At 36.7% G+C, this 26,477-nt stretch overlaps 1 protein-coding gene and 1 long non-coding RNA gene across 3 annotated transcripts; one reads left to right on the top strand and one right to left on the bottom strand.

Moving 5' to 3' along the window:
* Nucleotides 1-261: 261 nt before the first annotated feature.
* LOC127516386 (SH3 domain and tetratricopeptide repeat-containing protein 1) lies at nt 262-23,725 on the bottom strand. Of its 2 annotated transcripts, none has more exons than XM_051900963.1 (18): nt 22,945-23,725; nt 21,964-22,029; nt 20,645-20,775; nt 20,455-20,560; nt 19,135-19,275; nt 18,776-18,974; nt 18,604-18,680; nt 17,429-17,624; nt 17,014-17,144; nt 11,411-11,443; nt 10,282-11,189; nt 8,652-9,411; nt 6,186-6,366; nt 5,594-5,744; nt 4,354-4,476; nt 4,007-4,157; nt 3,723-3,919; nt 262-1,752 (listed from the first exon to the last, which is right to left on the bottom strand). In XM_051900963.1, the coding sequence occupies exons 1-18, from the start codon at nt 23,087-23,089 to the stop codon at nt 1,486-1,488; spliced, it is 3,963 nt and encodes a 1,320-aa protein (XP_051756923.1). In that variant the 5' UTR covers nt 23,090-23,725; the 3' UTR covers nt 262-1,485. The 2 variants fall into 2 exon arrangements, with proteins under 2 accessions (XP_051756923.1, XP_051756924.1); XM_051900964.1 differs by having other exon boundaries at nt 17,429-17,621.
* On the top strand, nt 13,210-17,082 carry LOC127516397 (uncharacterized). The gene is made up of 8 exons (XR_007930979.1): nt 13,210-13,224; nt 13,365-13,484; nt 13,683-13,782; nt 13,896-13,993; nt 14,346-14,472; nt 14,597-14,680; nt 15,258-15,327; nt 16,501-17,082. It is a non-coding gene; the product is annotated as an uncharacterized LOC127516397 (long non-coding RNA).
* Nucleotides 23,726-26,477: the final 2,752 nt, after the last annotated feature.

Genomic DNA, 26,477 nt, shown 5'->3' with positions numbered 1-26,477 from the left:
CCGCTCAAAAACAAAGTTGACATAAACAGTTCTAAAATTAATTTATTCTAGGCTGAAAAGGGTTTTGCCACATTTTTTGCCATATTTAACATATTTCCAGCTTTTATTTGTATTATTTCTGCTATCTCGGTTATGTACACTTGAAGTGTAGCCTACGTCAAAACTTAAAAGTACATTTAATATATATATATATATATATGTCTATTATTATTATTATTATTATTATTAATGTAATAAATTACAATGCCATCATTACAAATGTCCATTTACAAATATATTTAAATACATGACATACAAGTTTCAATAGAAATTACATTAAAGCATATTTTATTTTACCATAAATGCTTGGCAGTACACTTTAAATATAATATTGTAGTTAATTATGAAATTACACAAAGTCCCACTTAAGTTCTTTTTTTTTTTTTTTAATTATAATTATAATACATTTTTATTTCACTCACTTAGGTGTCTGAGAACATTACTTTCAGTTAGTACATTCCTTCAAAGCATATTTTCCCTTAAAAGCATGTACTAAAGTATACGTCTTTTTCACAAGGGACTGTAAAGATCTGAGACAAAATAACGATCCATTTATGAATTAAAAACATCATCTTATCTTAAAATCCAGTGTACTTAGTCCCCTGTTTGTCATGCTTAATCGATCCAGAATGAGTTATTATAAACTGCTTGGATAACAACAGATTTATTTTTAGAATAAAAACAGAAGAGTAGACCTGATCTTGACAAGGGCTCACTTGTACTCAAGGTTTGTTTTGGCCATTCAAAGAAAGCTTGCAACTTCATATTGTTAAGCAATCAAATTCAGTATTAAATCCACCTTTATTGATGATCAGTGCCAAAATGGTCTCTTTTTGGCACATACATTTAAATGCCGCCAAGGCACTAGACCCTACAGTGCCAGTGGGTTTGTTTTCACTGAACTGGGAGGGGTTTGAACCAAGTCATGTATTTCACCAGGCATGAACATGTTTATTTAAAACTACAGCGCCTGTTCTTTTCAGCACTTAGCACAAACAGAACAGCCTTTGTTGAGGTAAAAATGTGTTCACTGACATCACTTGCATGTGTCAACCAAAGGTAATACCATTTTTACAGAATGGAAAATTAGGCACAATAAAATCTTCAGATTATCTTCATTATCAATTCTAGAGAACAAGATTAAAAAAAGAAAAAAAAAGAAAGTTTATCCATCATGGGATTTCGTGCCAAGTAGACCATGTAAAAGTCTCTTTTAGTCTGAAAACATTAAAAAAATTAATGTGAAGCAAACAGTGCCTGAAAGTTGTATTGCTTACATTCCAGTAAACACTTGCTGAACCAATCAACATGTTATATGAGTCAGACATTCCGTAAATAAATCAACTAATACACATAACATCCGGTAAATAAAAGTAAACAGAAAATTCGCACACAAGTCAAATCAAAACATGCAGTGGAAGTGTCATATCCCATCAGAGTCCAGTTCTATCTTGTTGCCCCAGTTATTGTGTTTTTGTACTTGTTTGTGGTCCTGAAACTGTAGTCTGGAGCCAGGTTTATACGACGAATGTGGAGGTCATTAGCGAAAGCTCGCGCTCGCTGGTAGAAGAACAGCGAGAGTTCACGGTCCATGAGAAAGTTGTGGTAGATGGTGGCCAATCGAGTGCACAGCTCTAGCTGAGATCTCTTGTTGCCCAGATCCATCGCAGCAGCCAAGGCCAAGTGATAATAGCCAGCAGCATCAAATGGGTCCTGGAATACACAGAGAGACAAGGTTTACATTTGATATACAGAGATTTGATTTTGTGTATTTTTACAGATTTCCGTATTTTCTGAATTACGTGAAGTACTGAAATATGACCCATGTGAATTGCGTAGATCTGAGAAATAAAAAAAGCGTTTCAAAAAAAATTCAGCGTTTTCAAAAAATTTTTAAATTTCATGCATGGTTACCATAGCTTCCGACAGCACCACATATAGGAGCTGTGTCAAAATTAAAACTTGCAAAGTGCCAGATGTGAGTAAAACACAATCGTTGGCGAGTATATATAAAACGGTTCCGATTGAAACGGGGCACAGTGTTCATTTACACATGAGCAGCTCGGTCTGCAGTAAATGCTGCTCCACACGAACTCCATATGTGTTGTGAATTTGGGGCGCTTATAATGTGCATTTAAAAACACAACCATCTCCCTAAATTTGTAAAAAGAATCATTTATAAATCTGTCATCAACAAAAGCTAAACGTCTAAAAAGGCTTTAAGATTTTCCACCAAAATAAAAGCTCTATAGTTTTGAAAGCAAAAAAATGTAAATATCCATAAATATTAGTATTGTAATTTAATGGTTGTTCTGTTAAATTACTCTTTTTTTTTAAATCTATTTTACAGTACAATAGTATTAATGTAATTGTAATATATTTCTTTATTGATTTATTTCATTTTTTTATTTAAATAATAATAAAATAAACATTTTTTGAATAGTAATAATAATAATTATTATTATTATTGTTGTTGTGGTTTTTGTTATTATTATTTGTCAAAGTGAATGAGAAAAAACTTATTTTTGTCCTTGGCTGATGAAATGCATGGATATACGATGTACTTTATATATTTATATATTAACATTCTGAATATGAGTAAGCTTATATTTTCTATTTTGACTGAATGTGAATGAGATGTGAATAAATAATCATTCATTCAGTAGTATGTATTTAGACTGCCATCTGCTGGTTCATTTAGAACAACAAATCTGGAGTTAAAAATTCTGTGTAATTTTTTTGATTTTGAAATACTTTCTCCCGTTACAACTTAATATGTGGAGACAACTAAGTAAGCTACTAAGTAAATAACTAAGTACACTGATTTCCCAGAAAAGTGTAAAAACACGCTGATTCATTACGCTCCGAAGCTTCCTGAAGCAGTGTTTTGAAATCGGCCATCATTATATAAGTCGTTATTTTGTTTTTTTTGGCGCACCAAAAATATTCTCGTCGCTTAATAATATTAATATTGAACCACTGTACTCACATGAACTGATTTAAATATGTTTTTAGTACCTTTATAGATCTTGAGAGAGGAAATGTCATTGCTCCCTATGCAGGCCTCACGGGGCCATCGGATTTCAACAAAAATATCTCAATTTGCGTTCCGAAGATTTACGAAGGTCTTACGGGTGTGGAACGGCATGAGAGTGAGTAATAAATTACATTATTTTCATTTTTGGGTGAACTAACCCTTTAATTAAGGCTTTTACTCACATATAAACATTGATCAGAACATACACAGAAGCTCAACCGAACCTGAATGACGCACGTGCTGTGTATCAAATGAGGTTCATTTTCGTGAGTTACGCAGCACGTTTGAGCTTCCAGAAGATGTTTGTTCTTGCTCGCCATTCAGGTTCGGTTGAGCTTCTGTGTATGTTCACTGATTGTGTCTCTTCAGAAAATTTGGACTAAACTGCTCAATTCATATGGATTAGTTTTAAAATCTGTTTATGAACTTTTAAAGATCTTCATGTGTGTTCCGAAGATGAACGAAAGTCTTACAGGTTTGGAACGACATGAGGGTGAGTAATGAATGACTGAATTTTCATTTTTAGGTGAACTGACCCTTTAAGTAGCGAGTTACGTCATTCTTCAGGGAACGCACCCCAGCCTGACATTGGCTCAGACAATGGCGTGAGTTTTGGAGCGAGACTAACAAATGTCCATTGGCTTACCTTTACATCATAGAAGATGATGTCTCCAAGTGTTTGGTAAACCCTGACATAGTACAGGGCTTCCTCATCATACTGCAGGGGTGAGGGACACAGGGACAGGGCTTTCAGAAAGTGGTGCTCTGCCATTTCAAACTGACCCAGACAATGGTACAATGTGGCGAGGCGATGGAATGCCACCCGTTCGTTTAAATGGTCAGCTGTAAGAAATACACAGATAAACAAAAAGACTTTAAGCCACAATCTGAATAATTTAAAAAAAAGTTTGTGCACACGTGTTAACCTACCCAGAGACACGCTAATGTCTAATGCAGTTTGAGTGTACTCAATGGCCTCTGAACACTGGCCCAGCTGCAGCAGAAGCTCTGAAAGCTTATTACACAACCGGAGCTGAGAGCGCACACTGCTTGTCTTCACCGCGATGGGAAGGGCTCGGTCCTTAAAAACACACAGATACACGCATTCTTAAGACATAGACAAACACTGTGATCGATTATGATTATGATGAATGTTTTCTAATAAAACATACTGTAATAAAGAAAAAGTTAATAACAGGGACCTGAAATTCACAGAGTACAATAACAACACAGTGCAAAAGACCCCCCTCTTCCTCAACAATGTGCGCACGACCTACCCTGTAAAAACAGATGGCTTTCTCCCTGTCCTGTGAACTGTTGAAGAAAACATCCCCAGCTGTCTCCAACATCTCCAGGGTGAAGAGTGTGTCTCCTGTGCTCAAGGCCATGTCCTGGGCTACCTAGATACATACAGTTAATAAAAAGGCTACAATTCACCTCTAAAGGAAGGTCAAGCAATTTTTCAGTACCATCATAGGAAATGGAACTTTGCGATGGCATGCAGTCAAATTGCTTGTGACCCTACAAGACTGAAGAGTTTGGTTTGTGTTTACATGTCGAGAAGACACTGTTTTCTGCAATGCAAATCCACTTTGCATGCACTTCCAAAGGATGAGGACTCGCGCTGGAATTGATACGGGAAAAAAAACGATGCCATCGTTACTGTTCGTATCACTGTGCATCAAGCGCTGAGGAAGCCCTGGAGCTGAAATTCAGTAATGGCCATGTCGTTTCTGACAAGCGCTGCAAGCAGTTGACCAATCACCCCAGATTGAGCCATCCGACCAATCAGAGCAGAGCAGGCTCTCAGAAAGGAGGAGTTTAGAGAGATCGAATGTTTGAATGAACCGTTTTCAGACTCTTTGAGAAATGAGGTGATGTGCAATGTATATTTTGAGAAAATGAAAGTGTTTTTTGACATCTGATGCATGTAAACCTATTGTAGGAAGAGCATAATAGGGCCATTTTAAAATAAAACAAAATAAAAATATAAATGTTGTTAAAATAAACTTAAAATGATTCCTTATGAAATAATCAGTTTAAGTACTAAATCTAAAACTGAAATAAAATAAAGCTAAATAGTAATTTTCAACAAAAACTAATATGACAAAATGACAAAAGCACATAATAAAATTACTAAAACAAAAATTAAAATGAAAACTGAAAATATAAAAATGAAAGTTAAAACAAAATAATAATAAATAGTATAATAGTACATAATTAATTTGAGGTGTATCCTGGTTGCTTCTAAAGTATTGAAGGAGTTGGTAGTAGTGTGTGTTGTCACCATTATATCTCTTAACTCAGATTTGGAATCTTGTAAGACTGTCAGTCAAAACACACAAATTAGATGTATACAAAGTACTTTAAATATGATTAAGTACAAATACATATTTAAATTTGGTTTAGATGTTGAATTTGAGTTTATTCTCAATATGTGATCCTCCCACATATAGTTCCAATCACAGTAACTCCAAAGAATGCAGGGAAGGAGAGCTGAATGAAGGCAGTTCTCACCTGCACGTAGAGGTCCACTAGCTCTGTCTGTTGGAGGATGTGGTAAATCTTCCCTGCCTGTAGCCAGGCATGAGCCTCCTTACGTTTTCTGCCCAAGTCAATGAAGATGCCCAGGCTCTGTTTGGTGTAGTCTAAAGCAGCTCTGTTGGCTCTGCGAGACGACATGACCAAGAATTTTAGCAAGGCTGTCTGCAGTCCTTTTAACTCAACTCATTATTACTGAAAGAACTTGGGGATAAACCACTATGTCCTTACTGGATAAACAAATGGCGTGAGTACTTTATTAAATTTGAAAACTTCAAACATTAAAGGGATAGTTCAACCTAAAAACCATCATTTACACACCCTCATGTCATTGTAAACCTGTAGTCTGTCTTCTGCAGAACACAAAAGAATATATTTTGAAGAATGTTGGTAACCAGTTTTGGTGACAATTGACTTTATTATTTATGTGTATCATATATCATTTATGTTCCACAGAAGAAAGAAAGCCAATGGACTGACATGAATTTTCATTTTTGCATGACCTATCCTTTTGATGTTTTGCAATTACTGTCAGTCTTTCTTAAATGTTATCATGGGCAGGTCTCACTTCTCGGTGGCCAGGTTCAGGTACAGCTGGCTGATCTTCTCCAGTATCTCTCCCTCTAAGCTCTTGTCTCCTATCCGCTGGAGAAGGTTCAGCTGGTGCTCGTTGTAGATGATACACTGGGCTTCATCCGGACACACCTCTTCGTATAGCTGACACAGGTGACGTGTGGCTTGCAGCTGGCCTGTTGTCCAACAAAAAAGAAGGTATAAGTATGGGGACCAGCAAACCTGATAATAGACCATCCCAAAATTATAGTATATACAATACTAAGAGTACGTTTACATGGCAACGATGTATTAAAAACGGAAATGTTTTTCCTTTGCATTTTTCGCATACAAACGTCAAAACGATCCCCGTTCACACGGATCCGCAAAAACGACTGTATTATGCATGCCAGGCCAGTAGGTGGCGATGTTACTTTGTAAAGAAACACTACGTGACTATAGACTGAACACATAATGGGCATGACATCACCGTTTTCACAAATTCACATTTTTGTAGTTTACATGGAGACAATAACAGTATCTTTTTTAAAAAAACTTCCACTTTGAATCCTGTTTTCAAAAGATTGCGTTTTCAGGACCCCAAAATGCCACTGTCGTGTAAATTAACGGCCAAAATGCATAAAAGTTTTTATTTATATAAAGAATTTTATTTTATTTTAAAGAATTCATTTTATAGTTTAAATCTGTTCATCATAAAGTGATTGTGAACTTTTTTCAGAAGACTTGGATTAATACACTTGAATCATATGGATTACATTTACAGTCTTTATGAACTTTTTAAAGCATGAAAATTTAGATGGATTGGATTTTCAATGGAGAGAAATTTCTCTCTCAAATCTTTTAGGTTTCATTAAAAATATCTTCATTTGTGCTTTGAAGATGAATGAAAGTCTTCTTGGTTTGGAACGAAATGAGGGTGTGTAAATGATGGCAGAATTGTAATTTTTTAAACAATATCTCAGTGAACACAAAAACAATTTCCAAAATGTTGACAAGACTAAGTTTTATATAACATCTGTTTAACTTATAACATGAAAGTAAGGTTAATAATATAACTTAGAGAACAAAATTTTAAGTTTTACTCAAATTAGGGTGATGCAAAAATGAGTACACCCCACTGAAAGTCTCTGGAGCAAAGCTAAATTTTCAGCAATGGCACCACATGGAAGAGAAATGTCACAAGAAAATAATTTCTTTACACCAGAAAGGTGAAGGCTACAAGAAGATCAGCAAAGCTTTACTTATTAGTCAGAATAATGTAGCAAAAGTGGTACAAAAATTTAAAAAAGATGGAACTGCAACCATCTCACAGAGACGTCCAGGTCGTCCACGGAAGTTAACACCTCAACAGGAGCGTCTTCTGATGAGAAGGGTTGAAGAAAATCGGCATGCAAGTTCACTGCAGTTATCTAAAGAAGTAGAAAGCCAAACTGGGGTGACTATTTCCCGTGACACAATACGGCGTACACTGCAGAGGAATGGCATGCATGGGTGCCGTCCACGAAAGAAGCCTCTCCTAAAGCCCAGGCACAAAAAAGCCCGCCTAGAGTTTGCCAGAGCCCATGCTGACAAAGATGAAGACTACTGCGACTCTGTACTCTGGAGTGATGAGACCAAGATAAATGTTTTTGGAACTGATGGCTTCAAAACTGTATGGCGTTGCAAAAGTGAGGAATACAAAGAAAAATGCATGGTGCCTACAGTGAAACATGGTGGTGGCAGTGTCCTTATGTGGGGCTGCATGAATGCTGCTGGTGTCGGGGAGCTGCATTTCATTGATGGCATCATGAATTCACAGACGTACTGCTCTATACTGAAAGAGAAGATGCTACCATCACTCCGTGCCGTTGGTCGTCGTGCACTTTTCCAACATGACAACGATCCTAAACACACATCTAAGGCCACTGTTGGATTTCTGAAGAAGAACAGGGTGAAAGTGATTCAGTGGCTCCTGATCTGAACCCAATCGAACACCTATGGGGAATCCTGAAGAGGCAAGTTCAGCATCACTCTCCATCCAGCATCTAGTCTCTAAAAGAGGTCATTCTTGAAGAATGGAAAAAGATAGATGTTGCCAACTTGTTCATTTCATGCCTAGAAGACTTGGTGCTGCCATTTAAAATCATGGAGGCCATACAAAGTACTAGATGTAGTAGTTTTTGTTGTGGGGTGTACTCATTTTTGCATCACCCTTATTTGAGGGTGAAAAATGTGTAATCTAAGTTATATTATTAACCTTACTTTCATGTTATAAGTTAAACAGATGTTATATTAAACTTAGTCTTGTCAACATTTTGGAAATTGTTTTTGTGTTCATTGAGATATTGTTTAAAATGTTACTTTTCAAAGGGGGTGTACTCATTTACGCTGAGCACTGTATTCTTATGTCAAGATGTTCTAGATACTGGTAGAGGTCATCCTTACTGACATTTTCCCTAATACAACTATGATAAACACTTACTATCCATGTGACCGATGTACATTGCAGTCAGCAGGGCCCATTCGTAGTAGATCTTCCCATTCTCATGTTTTCCCTGGGAAATAAAGTGTCTTCCTAACTCAAGAAGCACAGAAATAAAACTGAGTTCATGCCCTTCATCCTCAAGCTCAGAGAACAGCTCCACTGACTGAGTGAGATATTCTTCTGCCAGTCTTTTTGCCTTGATTTGCAAACACATGAATCCACAGTTGGCCAACGCTATGGCCCAGTTATGTCTGTCCTCAAACTCCTCGCATATCTCGATTGCTGCCCGGTAACTCTCAGCGGCCTGTCGGATGTCAGCTGAATGTCTGTATGAAATGGCCCGCATGTTGTAAACCACACCTTCCAGCTGTGTGGTACAGTGCTCGGGGAGTGATGACAGTACAGCATCCAGCACTTCCAGAGCGGTGCCGGGTTGCTGGTTGCAGATGTACAGCCATGCCATCCATATAAGAGCAGCAGTAGTGTCTGACTGGCCAACGCTGGACATGTTGCTGTGGTCGAGGACAGTGAGCATGTAGCGAACAGCTCTGTCGGGCATGCTGTGTCTATGGAAGAGCCAGGACAAACACAGAGCGTGGACGTGACCCAGCGCAGGCTCTTCGCCGGGGGACACTAAAGCAGCGGCACGGGTCAGGTATGGAGCCACTTGTGTTGGGACAACCACTCCATACAGCTCCAGTGCATTTTCCATCAGCAGTGAGACACCACAAAGACAGTGTGAAGCAGTGGCTCCTACCTGTAAAAGAGAAAGGATAAATGCACAAATCACAAATTTTTAAACTAAATTGTAATTCATTAAATAAAATGTTATAATTGTATTAATTAATTAGATTTAAATTAATTAAATAAAATGTAATAATTGTATTAAATTATTTTTTTAGTTAAAATAAATGTTTAAAAAAAAAAACCCTGTTAAAGATAATTGATAAATCCACAAATCAATTCAAATTAAAATCTTAATTTATTAAATAAATACACTTTAATAATTGTATTAATCAGCATTTGTTTAATTATATTTAATTTAATTAAATAAAATTTAATCATTTTGTTATTTTTTTATTTAAATTAGATTTTTTAATTTTTTAATTTATTTTTTTCTGTGACACGATGGCTCTTACCTGTGAAAGAGAATCGATAAATGCACAAATCAATTTATTGAATTTGATTAATTTATTTATTTATTTTTATTAATTTTTAAATGGAATAAATTAATTAATTCAATAAAATTTAATAATTGTATGAATTAACATTAGATTTAATTTATATGAAATGTTTTATATATATATATATATATATATATATATATATATATATATATATATATGTAATTGTATGAATTACCATTACATTTTATTGCATATATATATATATATATATATATATATTCAATAAAATCTAATTATTTTAATAAAATTAACATTAGATTTAATTTATATATATATGTGTGTGTGTGTGTGTGTGTGTATATATATATATATATATATATATATATATATATATGTGTGTATATATATATTTATATTCTAAATCTATTTTAATAAATTAGTTTTTTTTTTTTTTTTTTTAATATAAGTGCTCTCTGAAACCACTATCATGTAGCACTGACCTGAAGTGATGCTCGCCGTGTGCAGCTTTCAGCCAAACTTGGCAGACTCTGGTCACTGTAGAGTCTTGCTAACACCAGAAAAGCATGGCTCAGGGTCTCATCACATGCTTCGGGAACCTCATCAGCAAGGGTCAAAAGCCTTTCGATGAACGGGATTGCACTCATGCCGTCTTTGAGCTTCAGGTGGAGCTTAGCCAGGATGAAGCAGGCTCGGGCCTCGGCAGGCTGATTCTTGGCAAGGATGGCCTTTTTTAGTACATACTTTAATACCTCAGGGTCCTCGCAGCCAAACAAGCAATCAGGGACAGCCATCAACAAAGCAGACAAGCGCTCTGACATAGTGAAAAATTTTTCATGGTTCTTCTGTGTTAGGTAGATGAGTGCCAGGTTGGAGTAAATGGCAGAGAGCAGAAACATGTCTGTGAAACAATCCCTGGGTACATTCAAAGCTTCCTCATAATAAACCCGAGCTTGAGAGAACTTTGACCTCCCTGCACAAAGCTGTCCAAGAAGAAAACAGATTCGGCTCTGCGCCCATGAGACGCGCTTCTTTCTTGCCAATTCTCGGGCTATGCCTAAATACACCACTATATCCTCCTCATCAGAGTGACCCTCAAAATGTGAGATGAGGAATTCTGGGTATGCGCTGTACAAGAGCATGAACTCTGGCTGGTGGTCACGGCTGCTCAAGAATGAGAGGAGAGCATGATGTCCATCTGGACTGGTGCTGTCCTGCTCGGAGCAGACAGAAAAACGGGGAGGTTCCCAGGATTCCTCTGTATCATTAACTTCTTTCTCCATCTGGTGCTTGATGCTGACTGATGAATCCTTATTTCTTTGATTCTCATCTACCTTACTCAAAATGCAGTTGACTTTCTGTTTTAGATTGTTCACTTCTTGAGTCTTGTCTGAAGACAGAGAATAAAATAATAAATGAATCTGTTTATATAAAATTAAACAAACAGATCATTATTTTTATTTAGCCAATATTAAGCATTAATCTAGACATTAAATAGTAATGTAAAATTTAAATCTTCAAAAAATGCAGTCGTGGATGGGAAGACAGACAGACGGACGGACAGAGAGATAGACAGATAGATAGATAGACAGATGGATAGATAGAACTTACTTTGAACTGATCCTGGAATTTCTTTTGCCAGATCTGTGGTAAATAAAACAAAAAGACAGATTAAGAGAGAAATGGAATTTTGAAGAAATTGAATTTAAAGCCACAAAGCCAAATCATATGTGACCCTGGACCACAAAACCAGTCATAATATAGATATAGGCTATCAAAAATTAATTTTTGTAAGTAATATGTGTTGCCAAGGACTTCATTTTGGCAACTTTAAAGGCGATTTTCGCAATATTAAGATTTTTTTGCACCCTCAGATTCCAGTTTTTTAAATAGGCCTTGTTGTATCTTGGCCAAATATTGTCCTATCCTAACAAATGGAAAGCTTATTTATTAAGCTTTCGGATGATGTATAAATGTCAATTTCAAAATATTGACCCTTATGACTGGTTTTGTGGTCCAGGGTCACATATGTCCTGTCACGTTACGTCGCTACTCTGCATCCTCCGGATGTTGCATTGAAGGCTGCATATGTCATTGAGGCGGTCTCATTTAAGAAAAGTAACCATTAGATTGCAAAGAAAGAAATTACTAGGGATGCACCGATACCATTTTTTAAGGACCGAGTATGAGTACCGATACTTTTTTCTAGTACTCGCCGATACCGATGCCTATACATTTACTAATTTCTCTTTTTTTTTGGTGATGTTGCAGTTTTCCAAGCACAACACAGTGAGACTAATGAATGTAGAACAGCTTCTTTATTATTACTCTAATGAAAAAAGTAATAATTTTGTGCTTGTCACAAACTTAAAGCACACATTTCACAGTGTCCAACCTTTTAAAGGGCATAATTACCTATATATAATTGTTGTTATATAAAAAGAAATTTACAAACAAATTACAAACAATACAACAAATACTATAGAGATACAAATTTAAAAAAAATTTTTTAGATACAGTAGGTTTATTTACCATGTATACATTTATTTAACATATTTTGTTGTTTTATTAACATTAATGACAAATGAAGACTTCAGATGCAAAAGCCTCTAAGTGCCATCTGAAATTTTCTTCTAAAATTAGCATTTTTATCAAGCTTGTATGTTTAGGGTCAGTAATTTCATTCTAATGGCAATTAAATAGGACCTTTTCATTGTCATTAGAGTGAAATTACTGACCCTAAACATACAAGCTTGATAAAAATGCTAATTTTAGAAGAAAATTTCAGATGACACTTAAGAGGCTTTTGCATCTGAAGTCTTCACATATAGGCTACGGTCACTTTAAGACCAAATCCACGGATACTGACACATATCGTTTCCGTAAGGGTTAAGTCCTTGGGGTGGATAAGCATGCATTGTTTATGTGGTTTTTCCCAGATTGTAACTCGGTGTTGCAAGTATTCTTGAAATAAACGGACCTTATATCTTCATAAAAACACACGTGTGGACTTCGTGTGTAACATTTCCACCCAAATGTTTACGTCCACTTAAGCCATAACCGACTGTATTTACGTGAGATACTCCACACGATGGACATTTTGACAACTATGTGTGCATTGACCATTCTGGCGCAAGGAGAACTGATCGCGCGCTGTCTGAGAGAACTGGGATCGCGTGCAAGAAAGAGAGAAAGCGCGTGCGAGAGAGAGAGAGAGCGCTTCTGGTCTGTGTCATTCAGCGCGATTCCGCCTATCCCGCCTTCACTAATCAACAACGAATTGTGATTGAAAGCATGCATTTCGCAATGTGTGGGTTGTCATCATTAATTTTGAAGTACTTCCACACCTCTGAGGTTGACATTGTTTCTGCTGCTGCCGCCGGTGTCTCTGTGCACGGAAAATTCTGTCAGTTTCGTAACGTGAGGTATCAGTCTTTGGTATCGGGGGTATTTTTTAAGAGTACGAGTACAAGTACATGAGCTTGGTATCGGTGGATCCCTAGAAATTACACTATTTTACACCTCACGAGGAATAACAGCCAATTTTATTACGGTTACTTTACAGAAGAAGAAGCAGCCTCCGAAATGAGACGCAGCTCATAAGCGCCTCAAGTGGCTGAATAATGTTAATCACTCCAGTCCAGGTGCTTCTAGATTAAACGGCTGAACAAATCGACGCATCTTTGTAAGTTCAGTTCTGTTGTGGCCCTATATGCTGTCCGTCTGTAATTTGTTAGTGAATATATTCCACTAAAACGTTTAAAAACCCAGTGAAATCTAAAGTATTATTTTCTCGCTACCGGCACAAAAGTTTTGTTTTGATTAGCCTCTTGGGCCGCGACATGTATGTGTCTGCTTTTAGTGATAATGACGTTGTTTTTAGCATTTAAAACAGCTGGACAGTGTCAGAGATGCGAAGGCACGCAAGGCAAGCAGCGAATCTGGTTTGATTGTTACAGCTCCACGATGGGAAGAACCTCAAGGTAAAATCGCAGAGTAGACACTGCCGATGAGGCTCCAATAACATACGCAAGAATACAATGACACATCGGTTTGCATTAGTTTACAGTTTACTTCATTTTTACGGGTTTCATAGATTTCTGTAACCCTGACAAACTGCTGTTGTGCCCCTATGACCCACATCATCTGATCCGGGCCTGCCGGTTCCCCTACCACCTCATCAAATGTAGGAAGGTGTGTGTGCAGAAGCATCCACAACAAATACAGTACAGCTAAATTCCTGTTGGCCTACTTTTTTGTGCATCTCCATGTTCAGCAATAAGCTATCATTACCATTTTAGGCGTAGGTTTTGGATTTTTCACTATCGACTGCAAGCTTTCATTCAGATCTGCCTCCCATCTAATTAATAACTGATGAATAGAACCAAGTTTTGTATTTTTTTTTTTTTATTTAGATAATCTGTTTTAGTCAAATGCACATCACAATATGGAAGAAAAGATCTGTGGCTACTTCTGTTTCATCATGATGTTCAAACTAAAAGTACTGAGCACTGATAGATGTCTGTGATCTTAATATTATTTGTAGAATCACCCTGAATTGGTCGGTGAATTATGGACATGTCCATTCAATGCACGCCACTTGATGAGAAAACATGAGCTATCCCATCACATCTCAACCTGTGTGGACCGATGCTCTGTTAATGAGACTTACGGTAAGATCTGTTTTACCATTTCACCTTCATAATATTGGACTACTGCAGACAAACCCCATGCATAATAAACCCGACATTCAGTTAACCACTGAGCTGATCTCAGTCTCCTCTGCAATGTTAAAAGTGGCCAGAGACAAGACTGATAGCAAGTTTCAAATCCCAGTGGGCACCTGGACTGCACCTGTTTGTGATGAAGACTGGGATGAAGGTAAGACTCTGACCCATATCCTGAGTTAAAAGTCACTATGATATAAAAATTGATACTTTTTTTTAACGGAATATTGAAGTATTTAATATAATTGATTTATCCGTGCACAGCATCATCATCTTTTTTTGTTTTTTTTAATTCACATGCCCTCGTAATCTTAAATCAAAATAACTTCCCCTCCCTCTTGCAACAAAATCTCTATTGACTTGTTTAGCAGAAAAACCTGTCACTCACATGAGATCACAGAAATAGCAAAGCACAACCATCCAATCAATCCTCATGGCATTTTTTTTTTGGTTCAAGAAGCTGTTTCACTTTGATATGACTATTGCAACTTCTGTCTCATGTTGACTTTAAAGCTGAAGTCTGTCATTTTTGTGTCAATAATGACTCTAAAAGTAAATACTAAACAGAAACTAATATTAAATGTTTCTCAGTTTCACTTACAGTTCCTGTACCAAACTTTGCATTTAAATCAAACTTGCAAAGCTCTTTGATAGTACAAAATGTGCAAAGATTTGTTTTTACTATGATGTAATTACAAGCTTTAACATCTGATTATGTCTGCGTCTTACAGAAGTGGACAAGCATGCGACCACAGCGCCATCTTTTGTCAGAGATGTGTCCAAATCGCTTCCTCAGGACAGGTCAGTGTAGAGCTGGGGTTCTCAACTCTGGCCATCGAAATTCTTCTTCCTGCAGAGTTTGGTTCCAACCTTGATCAAAGTCACCTGCCTATAACTGTTAATGTTAACTTTTATGTATTAATATGCCTATTTCTAGTAATCCTGAAGACCTTGGCTGTGTTCGAAATCGCTCTCTATACCCTCATTCACAATTCCCTACAGTAGTCCACTAATGAGGGAGTGAATATAAATTGAGTGATTAAATTCGGAAACTGAGTGTGCCTTCTGCTTTTGCATAGTTTGTGCTTACTGATTAATAATTATTTAAAAGCTCCAGTAGTAATGAAAAGATTTATCTTAAACTCTGTCCTGGAAACTATGTATAAACCTTAATTAAACAATTTAATAAACAATTAAAAAAGGAATTTATACCTGTATGATATTACACTGTATCCATAAGACCAGTGGTTTGGAAAATGGTAGATGGATGACTCAGCTGCGTGCGCCATCTCATGGTCAGACGTGGGAATTAATTTGGCGCGCGACTCTTATGGTGCATTATGGGTATTCTCTAGCCTTTGAGCATACATTGGTTGTATACTCGTTATTGCGTTGCATTGTGGGATTGAATGAGTGCACTCTATAACGTCCACTATGGTTTTGGACACCACTACAAATGGCTGTCCCCTCAAATATTGCCCTATATAGGGGTGCAGGGGGCGATTTCGGACACAGCTCTTGATCAGCTTTTTCAGATGTGCTTGCTTAGGGTTGGAGCACAACTCTGCAAGAAATTGGACCTTGAGGCCCAGAGATAAGAACCCCATATGTAGATCTAACAACATTACTGAGGCTGTGTCTCATTTTGAAGGCTGCATCCTCCAGAGGTCGCATTTGTCGGCCGCATATTTTGTGGGACTGTTGTTCCTTGTGAAGCATAAATAGTTGTAATTTCTTTTTGACTTTGGAATGTTATGGTTTCTTTGTGGCCAACAAACGCGACCTCCGTTGGACACAGCCTTCGAATTGAGACCGCTTGAATCGTATGCCAGTGGTTATACAAAAAGTGTTTATAAAACAAATTGCCTGTCCTACCTTTAATGTAGTTGGTAATAGACCATCATTTTGATCAGATTGGTTAAATGTTACAGCAAAACAACAAAATCATAAACCGCACATCTCTCTTTATATTAGGGAGAACAACAGCATTTCCAGCAATTTAATTGCTGGTCTCAGGGCGCCACGAGTTCTTCCCTGGACGAGCAGCTGTACTGATTTTTGAGCTTTTTAATGTCAAAACTACTATTTTTCATTTTCAATGAATACTGAAAGTGTTGGTTGGTTGCTTTTGCCATTTTATTGTATAGGTCAATAGTTCTTGCAGTGATAAATTAGTTCACTAATCTTCAGTTCAGTTTCCCAAAGGTGGAACAATAGAGGTGGTTTAGGTTCTGTGTTTACACCACATAAAAGAAAAGCTTACGACCAGGATATTTACAAGACTTTAGTTGACATGTTTTGTGTTGTCATAGTGGCTCTGTGCCTGTAATTCTACCTCTGCGGTCTCTTAGGAACGTCATCCTCATTTTTTTTTTTTTTTTTTTTTTTTTTGCTTAACAAATGCTTTTCATAGAACAGTTGTAAAGGCAAATAAATCTCAATTTATAAATGCTAAAATGTTAGGATTCAAAAACCTGTGAGCCTTACCAAGTTTGTAGTTTGTGCCCACATCACACTGGCATATTTTCTTCAATAAAGAAATAGTCTCCTCTTTAATTTTGTCCTGATCCAAGGTAATAATTTGTCTGTCCTCGTCTTTCAAGAATATGTCAGATGATCTGTGATGTAAGCACAAGATGAAGTTATCATGAGTAAAACTGTGGGTTACACTTTAGACATATGCTAACTATAAGTAACTTTGCAACTACATGCCAACTAACTCTCATTAGAGTATTAATAGACTGTTAGGTTAGGGTTAAGTGTTAGGGTTAGAATAAGTTGATATATACTTGCAAAGTTACTTATATAGTAGGATGTCTAAAGTGGACTATCAAAATAAAGTGTTACCAAACTGTGAAGTCAGACAGAAAACAAATATTCATAAAATCACACAAGCACTTACTCACAAAATGAACTGGTTGCTTTGACCAGGTTGGTTTTGACTAGTCCAATATCCCCAGTTTTCTCAGATTTTCCCATAAACCATTCAAAACAGGCCACCAGCAGTCCCAGGATGATGATACGCTCACCAGCCTGGAAACTCAGTTCATCTGGTCCATCAGCATCATGTTCCTCTGTGGTCTCACAGACCCCTACTGCTGTGAGAGATATTGTTACAGTTGTGGTAGAGTTAAATTAGCAGACTGTGAAGATGACAATGGTGCACTGTAATTAAAAAATAAAATGACTAAAAGAAAAGCTCTACAGCTCAAAAAATCCCATTGAGTTATATACGGTAATATATCAGTCTTCTCCATATATAAATCTCAGAGTAGAGCCCCCAGATATTTTGTCATTTTCTAGTCATTTATTATTTCTTTAAGTTTTAAAGCTTCTTGCTCCACTACGTTTCTATTCTTATACAATTATACTATTCTTAGTCCTCAAGGATTGCAAGTGACTAATGCAACATGCATTTGTATAAGAAATAATGTTGCAGTTATAAATATCAAAGTTGCATATTCATGTTCCATGCAATTTCGTTTCCATCCTCTATACTTAGTTGCCAATCTTGTACATCATATACAATACACTTCATCTGTAGTTTTCAGTTATCTTTATTATTCTGTAGTAGTTGTTGAAATTAAAAGAAAAGAAATTAATACTATTATTCTGAAAAGATGCATTAAATTGATCAGAAGTGACAGTAAAGACTTTTACATTGTTTAAAAAATTTCTCAAATGAACGCTGTTCTTTCGAACTTTCTCTTCATCAAAGAATCTTGAAAAAAGTATCACGGTTTCCACAAAAATATTAAGCAGCGCAACTGTTTTCAACATTGATAATAATAAGAAATGTTTCATAAGCACCAAATCAGCATATTAGAATGATTTCTGAAGGATCGTGTGACACTGAAGACTGGAGTAATGATGCTGAAAATAAAGCTTTGCTGTCACTGGAATAAATAACAGTCCACATTGCATGATTAGTGTTTTTACTGTATTTATGATCAAATAAATGCAGCGTTGGTGCACATAAGGGACTTCGTTCAAAAGCATAGTGACCCCAGTCTTTTGAATGGTAGTTTTTATACAGTATATACAAAATAAAGTACAATTATTTAAATGTTTTCTCACCAATCTGTAATGGAAGGTCACTAGTGTCCTTTCCACCACCCACTAATACAGTCTCTGGGCAGGACTTTAGAAACCACCTTGGGAAGTAAACAAAATTCATTGTTCTTAGTTCTGGGTGCTCTGTTGATTTTATGACAATAAGTTCAAATGAAATTCAGAAGGTCACACATACTCATGAAAGGGTATGACTGGCTCCAGAGCTGGTTTTTGCTTGGTTCCTCTAGACCCATCTGCTAGTGACAGCACTGTCCACCCTGACCCTAGGAATGGAGGCTCAAACAGGGCGATATCCCCCTTCTCCAAATAAAGGTCGCTACCTGACGTAGAGCTATCAAACATCTGATTTGCTGTGCAGCATCCAAAGAAGGAACCTCAAAAGTAAACAAAAGTGTTTTATTACAAATAGCAATGATATTCACTCATACAGGCCATTTCTGTAATCAAATACAAATGTAATCAAATACCAATCAAAAATGTAGCTTTATTCTCATTCTTATTAAGTATATAGTGTTCATAAGCAATATGTATTACCTTCTTGCATAAGAAAGCCTTTATACATCAGATTTAGTGTCTCCTCTTTAACTGAGATCTCAATTCCTGATTGCTGATCAAGGGAGATTAACCAGAACTCCTGGTCCATGAGAAGATTTTCCATACACTGACCCAAGAAGCCTGGTGGAAATTACAAATTTGGTACGTCTTATAAGATATTTAGCATTATAAAATGGTTAGTTCCTGTCCTTGATTCTAATTGGTCAATAGCTGTGTTTTATTCACGATAAAACATGGCTATGACCGCTTCACCCAACGGTTCTGTGTATCACTACACAACACCCTTAGCAACCACTCTTAGCAACGTAAACTGTTTGTTCTCAATTGATATTGTTAATTGAAGCTCACTGTATTATGTAGAAGAGTATTGTGAGAAAGAGATCGGGTGTGCGAGTTTATTACCTGCATTCAGATTTATCATTTTCCTTCAGGTCAGTCCTATGTTCATAATAAAAAAATCTGTTTAAATGTCCGATGTATTATCTTGAACTTTTAACAGTTAAGGGGTTTTCCCGTGACTGACAGCGCTAGTCAAAGCATTTGTTAGTTGCATCTTGTTCCGTGTTCACAACAATTCAGTCTTTTCAATGTAAAAGTCTTCGCTACTGACTGACACACTCATAAAGTCAGTCTTTGACACCATCTAATGGTGTAATAATGTAACTTATGTTGCTGTTTACGGTCAGAGACTATTTTTTCCGGCGGAAGGAAGGCTTTTAGTGAAAGTTTAGGCTACTTCATGACAGTTGCATTGATACATTTTTTTTTTTTACTTTAATATTTGTATTGGGTGGTAACCGTTTTATAAAAGCAATAAGGTACTCGAGGCTAGTGCTGTATCGTGAATAAGTCACGGCTGAAGACCTAACATGTGACTTACTCACGATACAGCACACCCTCTCGTACCTTATTGCTTACTTAATATACACTACCGGTCAAAAGTTTGGAATCATTAAGATTTTTTAATGATTTAGAATGATTTCTGAAGGATCATGTGACACTGAAGACTGGAGTAATGGAGTATTACAGGAAAAAAATTACATTTTCAAATATATTAAAATAGATTTGGTAATAATATTTCACAATATTACTGTTTTAATGTATTTTTGATCAAATAAATGCAGCCTTGGTGAGCATAAGAGTCTTTTTTTCAAAAACATGAAAAGAAATCTAAATTATTCCAAACTTTGGACTGGTATAGTACCGGACTCTTCAGTGTTTACAAAAAACAATACCTGACATTATTAATAAGCACAGTATGATACAACAGTATTATGTGGCATTGAAATAAGAACAGACCCATTCTGTGGTATGTGCTGAACTTCCATATTTCTTCAAGGGTTTTAAAAGTGATAAATATAGTCCTTTCCCCACTGTTGATGGATACAAAATGAGCAGACAGTTCCTGCAAGACAAGGAAACCAGTATGTTAAATGTGTGTATTTAAGGTTTTGAATATTTTATGTATTCTAAATAGGGGTGCCCATACAGAGATTAAGGTCTTGACCCCTGAGAGGTCAGCTTCCAGCACACAAAGTTTCCTGCAGAGCACTTCCTGTGTGCCCTCGTCAGCAGGAAGTCGATCTGGCCCCTCCACCAAAGCCAGCTGCATAGCCAACACTGCAACAGGAAACGGTGTATATGCATTATATCTACCACTGCATCCAACACTAACAAATCAGCCTCCACATGGAAAATATTTCAGTCAGCTCTAGTAAATGTGTAAGGAAAATGATTTGGCATGGTCAGTTAATGTAAGCTGACATAAACCAATCTAGCCTTTATACTGCTGTAAATTCCAGGTCTAGTTCTACTATAGCCAGTTATAATCTAAAACATTAATTTGGAGAGCAATATTCATGGTTCAATCCACAGTGTAGATTTTGAATTTGACCATAGTCATGTGATGTTTCACTGCTGTGTTTAACAAAGAGGGTTAATAAGTGACAGTCAATGGGCTTTGTAAAGTCCAAGGTATGATCTCTAAAAGTTACTTTTTTTTTTTGAAGTGTCACCAGAGCAGGTCAGAGTTCAATTAAAGGGAGAGCTCACCAAACAATTAAAATTGTCATCATTTACACACCCTTTCTTTTGTGAAACATAAAAAAAAAACATATTTTGAGGAAAGTCTCAGGCTGCGTGCAAAATCGCATATTTCCCTAAAAAGGTTTTGTAGGTTCCCTACAAAAGTATGTCCAAATTAATAGTATTCCCAAAACAGTAGGCAAAAAGATCCCGGATTATTTCCTATTTCTAGTGAGATTCTGAATACCATGAGGCCACGTGAGAGAATTTGTGACTGGCAGCGAAGCAACGCAATTGACTCTGGTCACATGACAATGACAACATGGTGAATGTAGTACATCTGGATTTCATTCACATGACACACATTCATACTAAAACATACTTTTTAGTGGTCACAAAGTAATTACTTATTCAAAAGAAGTACCTACTCTGAGAATATGCGATTTTGGACACAGCCTAAATGTCTGTACAATGGAGGTCAAAGGTCAGCAAAGCAGTTTTGTTACCAATATTCTTCAAAATAATATCCTCTTTTGTGTTCAAGTATGTCATACAGGTTTGGGACGACATGAGGTTGAGTAAATTTAACTTCTTGTCGCTCAGAGTACACTGACAGATTACTGCCAACTCTGCATAGTTTATCCGTATTTGATATTATTATGTTATTATTATAAGTAAATGGAGGTCATTTACACAATCAACAGGATGTATTAACATCAGCCACAGTGTATGAAAGGAGTTTTAAAAAAGAAACTCGTGTTGTACATGGAGAGCTGGATTTACCTGTTGGTATGTTATCATCAGAAGCTCCTGATGTACCTTTGACACTTCCTCTTGAGGTCTTAAAATCTGAAAAGATATTTGCACACTCCCTTAATCTTGGCCCTTACAGTGATGTGGGTCAGTTCTATTATTCTGTACCTTATTAACTCTTTACTAGATTAATATAAGTGTGTTGTTTTAGGAATCTTTTAAAGGCCTACTACATCAGATTTTCGGAAATACTGTGGTCAAGTCTAGACATTTAAACTTTATTAATTATAACCTAATTGTTTATACAGAAAATGAACAGGATGGAAATAAAGACCTAATGTTAGCCATTGCTTATTGAGGTAACATACATGAGTGTGTCAAATTGAAGTTAATTATGATATATGATGTTTTAACCAGTTAATACCACAAAACATCACAGAATCTATAAAGTCAACTGGTAATTTGTGTTTATGCTGTTGCTTTCCCACCAAAAAATGTCTCTTCCTGGAGGATGATGCCATTGTTAGTTACAGGGATTTTACAAAAGAATAACAGGATGGAAAATGAAATGAAGGACACAGTGAGATGATTACCAATTAAAACAATATTCATAAAATAAAATGTTTTGTTTGAAACATTTTGAGAGAGAGAGAGACAATAAGTATTTAGGTTTCCAGTCTATAGAAGTCATTGAATAGAAAACAACTCTAATGCAGTAAGTTTTTTAAAAAAAACTCCCTTATGTTCACTTAATTGAGAAATTGTGATAAAAGGAAATTAAATACTATGATTTAAATATTTGTAAATGGTGTTAATAGAGATTATTTTATCCTTTATCAAGTGTGGCCAAGTTTATTATTATATCAGGATAAAATCCATACGTTCAATATAAGAATGAAAACGCAATAAAATAATGTAGCTAATATTAAGGAATGTATTAGAAGAGATGCATTTTTTTTCCTTCTTCTTTTAATTCTCTATGGTGGTCGTGCTGCTCACTCAAGTCCCTACCTTTAAATGAAGACTCCAAAATATTATCCCGTTCATTGTGTGTGTACTCATTCGACAGCTCTCTACGTATCGTCCGAATTCTGTCCGGATCGGACTCCAAGTCGTTCCCGGTTTTGGACGAGTTTCTACGAGTAGCGGCTGACATCCCGTCAGAGTTCAGAGCGGAGAAGCGAATGACTGCGCGCTCTCGATCACGCGCTCATCGCACTGACACCAAATAAAAGCGCACAGGTGGCGGAACTGATTTTAAAAGCGTGTTACATCATTACAAGACTGCTGTCACTCCCGTTGTCCTTAACGGTGAAGGTGTAAAGACAGTGGACGTCCCGAAAAACGTCTTGAAAACAGAGGTAACAGGTCCCTCTCACGCCTCTCGGAGGTGTGTGATGTGATTTTGCCATCGGTAAGCATTTTTGTTTTAAAAATAAATAACCTTGACGCGCACAAGTTTCAGCAAAAGTTAATAATCACATACTGAGTAAACAATAAGTTTAAAGAAGCAAAGAAGCGCTGGGGGTCCGTATTATGAGTGTAAACTTAGTAGGTTAGTCTCTGTGTTTTTGGATGAGCTCAAAGACTTCAGAGGAAGAGTGTCAGCATTTCCCTTTCCTCTCTTTTTGCCTAGACCGAAGGAAAGGGGAGTTTTAAACCCTTGTATTGTACCTTTTTTATGGTGGGGGGTCGAACTGACCCTAATTGGATTCAATACAATTCACCAATAGTTTTTTTTAACTGTATTTAACAACGTTTAAAAAAGAAAGAAATCGTTAAAGACACCATAAAAATGGACAATTCTTGTTTTTTTTTTAATGGAATATTACAGTATTTATTTATAAGTGCTTTATCTTTATCAACCTGTCACTCATATGAGATCACAGTAGCAAAACACAATGATCCAATCAATTACCGATGGACAAAAATAAGTCCTGCCCTACATTTTTTCTTGATCAAGAAGCCCTTTCACTCGGATACGTCTTAATATGGAAGAAAAGACTATCACAACTTCTGTTGATGACAACATGTGATGTTGTTCACGTCCTTGGACTGGGAATTTTCTATGGTTCTATGGCAACACTATGAGCGCCTAGATGAATCTGCAGCGGTCATTTGGTACAAGTAGGAGCTCTCAGTAAATTCCCAGCTTACAACTTGTAATTTGGAGGACTTGAATGCTTTTTACAAGTTGAAATCTCGTTATTACGATGATTACGACATGGCGTGAACGTAACAGAAATAAATGTTTTAAGTTTTTATATATCCTCCACATCTGACTGCAAACAGGCATTCAGATCTGCCTCCATTTAGTTAGCAACACCCAACTTTCAAGGATCCAATCAGTTCCAAGAAGATGAAGTCAAGTCCCACCCTACATTTTTTTCCTCATTCCAGAAGCCGTTTCACTCAGATATACACTAACCGGCCACTTTATTACAGTATAGGTACACTTTACTTGTACCAGATTGGACCCCCTTTTTCCTTCAGAATAGCCTTAATTCTTTGTGGCATTGATTCAACAAGGTGCTGGAAACATTCCTCAGAGATTTTGGTTCATATTGACATGTGAAAATCATAAAGTTGCTGCAGATTTGTCGGGTGCACATCCATGATGCGAATTTCCCGTTCCACCAGATCCCAGAGGTGCTCTAGTGGATTGAGATCTGTGTGACTGTGAGGCCATTGGAGTAAAGTGAACTCATTAACATGTTCAAGAAACCAGTTTGAGATGATTAGAGTTTTGTGACGGTGCGTTATCCTGCTGGAAGTAGCCATCAGAAGATGGGTACGTTGTGGACTTAAAGGGATGGACATGGTCAGCAACAAGGGGCCAAAAGTGTGACAAGAAAATATCCCCCACACCATAACACCACCATCACCAGCCTGAACTGTTGATTAAACCCTACAATCTGAATGTCACAGAAGAAATCAAGACTCATCAGACCAGGCAATGTTTTTCCAATCTTCTTTGTCCAATTTTGGTGAGCCTGTGCAAATTGCCGCAGTTTTCTGTTCTTAGTTGACAGGAGTGGCACCTGGTGTGGTCTTCTGCTGCTGTAGCCCATCTGTTTCAAGGTTGGACGTGTTGTGGATTCAGAGATGCTCTTCTGCAGACCTCGGTTGTAACAAGTGGTTATTTGAGTTACTGTTGCCTTTCAATCACCAGTCTGTCCATTCTCCTCTGACCTCTGGCATCAACAAGGCATTTTCCCCCACAGAACTGCTACTCACTTGATATTTTCTCTCTTTCGGATCATTCTCTGCAAACCCTATATGGTTGTGTATGAAAATCCCAGTAGTTCACGAGTTCACCAGCATGTCTGGCAACAACAATCATGCTCAAAGTCACTTAAATCACCATTCTTCCCCATTCTGATGCTCAGTTTGAAATTTAGCAGATTGTCTTGACCAAGGGTGCATCACAATCAGCTCCCTATAGCTTCCTACAGTGTAGGTTGTGAATTAGTACATCGTGTATGAATTCGGGCACTGGTAAGGACATTAAGGACCCTGGCTCACTACACATTGGGACACTTTATTTCCAGAGACATGACAATGTCCTCATTGTACAACACCACTAATGGTATTTATTAACAACAGCAGAACTGAAACATTATTTTTTAATATTATTTAAAGTACATTATGTTTATTACCTGTCTAGCGATGTATGGTTATGCTGAAATGTTATTAAATAATGGTTTGTATTTTAAAAAACATCTATCTCCTGTCATTATGTGTAGTGAGTTGGCTCACATGATTTATGTTTCATGCTTCAGAACTTCCATTAAGGGAACATAGTGAGCATCGATGCTCCCTGGTTTTCACAGTGCATTCTGGGACTTTTTAGGGAGCGAAGGTTTCAGTGCACTGGTAGGGTTTTGCAATTGAGAACTTAAAATGGTCGACTCCTTGATCAGTGCCCTGCCCTCACTACTGAACTAGGCAGCTGATTGAGACACACCCCATGTCTACATGCCTAAATGCATTGAGTTGCTATGTGATTGGCCGATTAGATATTTGTGTTTACGGTGTACCTAAGTGGCCGATCAGTGTATGTCACAATACAGAAGAAAAGACTATCACAACTTCTGTTTCATGCTGACTTTAACTGCAAATATTATTAAGAATAGGGTGTTGTAATTTGTTTAATCATTTAAAAAAAGAAAAAGAAAAATGTAACATTTGAAACAGAAGAAGTGTGGAAAATCACTTGTGTTTTCCCGTAACTCAAACAGTATAGAGGATGGCACTAACAACTCCAAAATCATGGGTTTGATTCCCAGAACTGAACATGCATGAACTGATGAAATGTACAGCAGCTTCAATGCATTGTCATTTTTCTAAGATAAAAGAGTCTGTCAAATAAATGTAAATATCCTCAAATTGTATAGCTGAGAAACTGCCATTAAATTTTTTTTTTTTTTTTTAAATGAAAAATTATTTCTGGTCTGTGCATTTGCCTTTAAATGAAGAGGGTAGGATTAAAAAAAAAAAAAAAAAAAAGTCAAATGTATTATGGAAATTAATCAGGCAGTTTA

Source organism: Ctenopharyngodon idella, chromosome 7 (assembly GCF_019924925.1).
Source record: "Ctenopharyngodon idella isolate HZGC_01 chromosome 7, HZGC01, whole genome shotgun sequence".
Lineage (NCBI taxonomy): Eukaryota > Metazoa > Chordata > Actinopteri > Cypriniformes > Xenocyprididae > Ctenopharyngodon > Ctenopharyngodon idella.
This window is presented reverse-complemented; position numbering and strand designations above follow the sequence as displayed.

Bases quoted from the DNA above. Each gene is read 5' to 3' on its own strand.
- LOC127516386 (XM_051900963.1), bottom strand. From the start codon at position 23,089: ATGTCAGCCGCTACTCGTAGAAACTCGTCCAAAACCGGGAACGACTTG. The intron at 6,367-8,651 runs GTAAGTGTTTAT...GTTGGACAACAG, and splicing joins GTACATCGGTCACATGGATA to GCCAGCTGCAAGCCACACGT. The intron at 3,920-4,006 runs GTAGGTTAACAC...TATTTCTTACAG, and splicing joins AGACATTAGCGTGTCTCTGG to CTGACCATTTAAACGAACGG.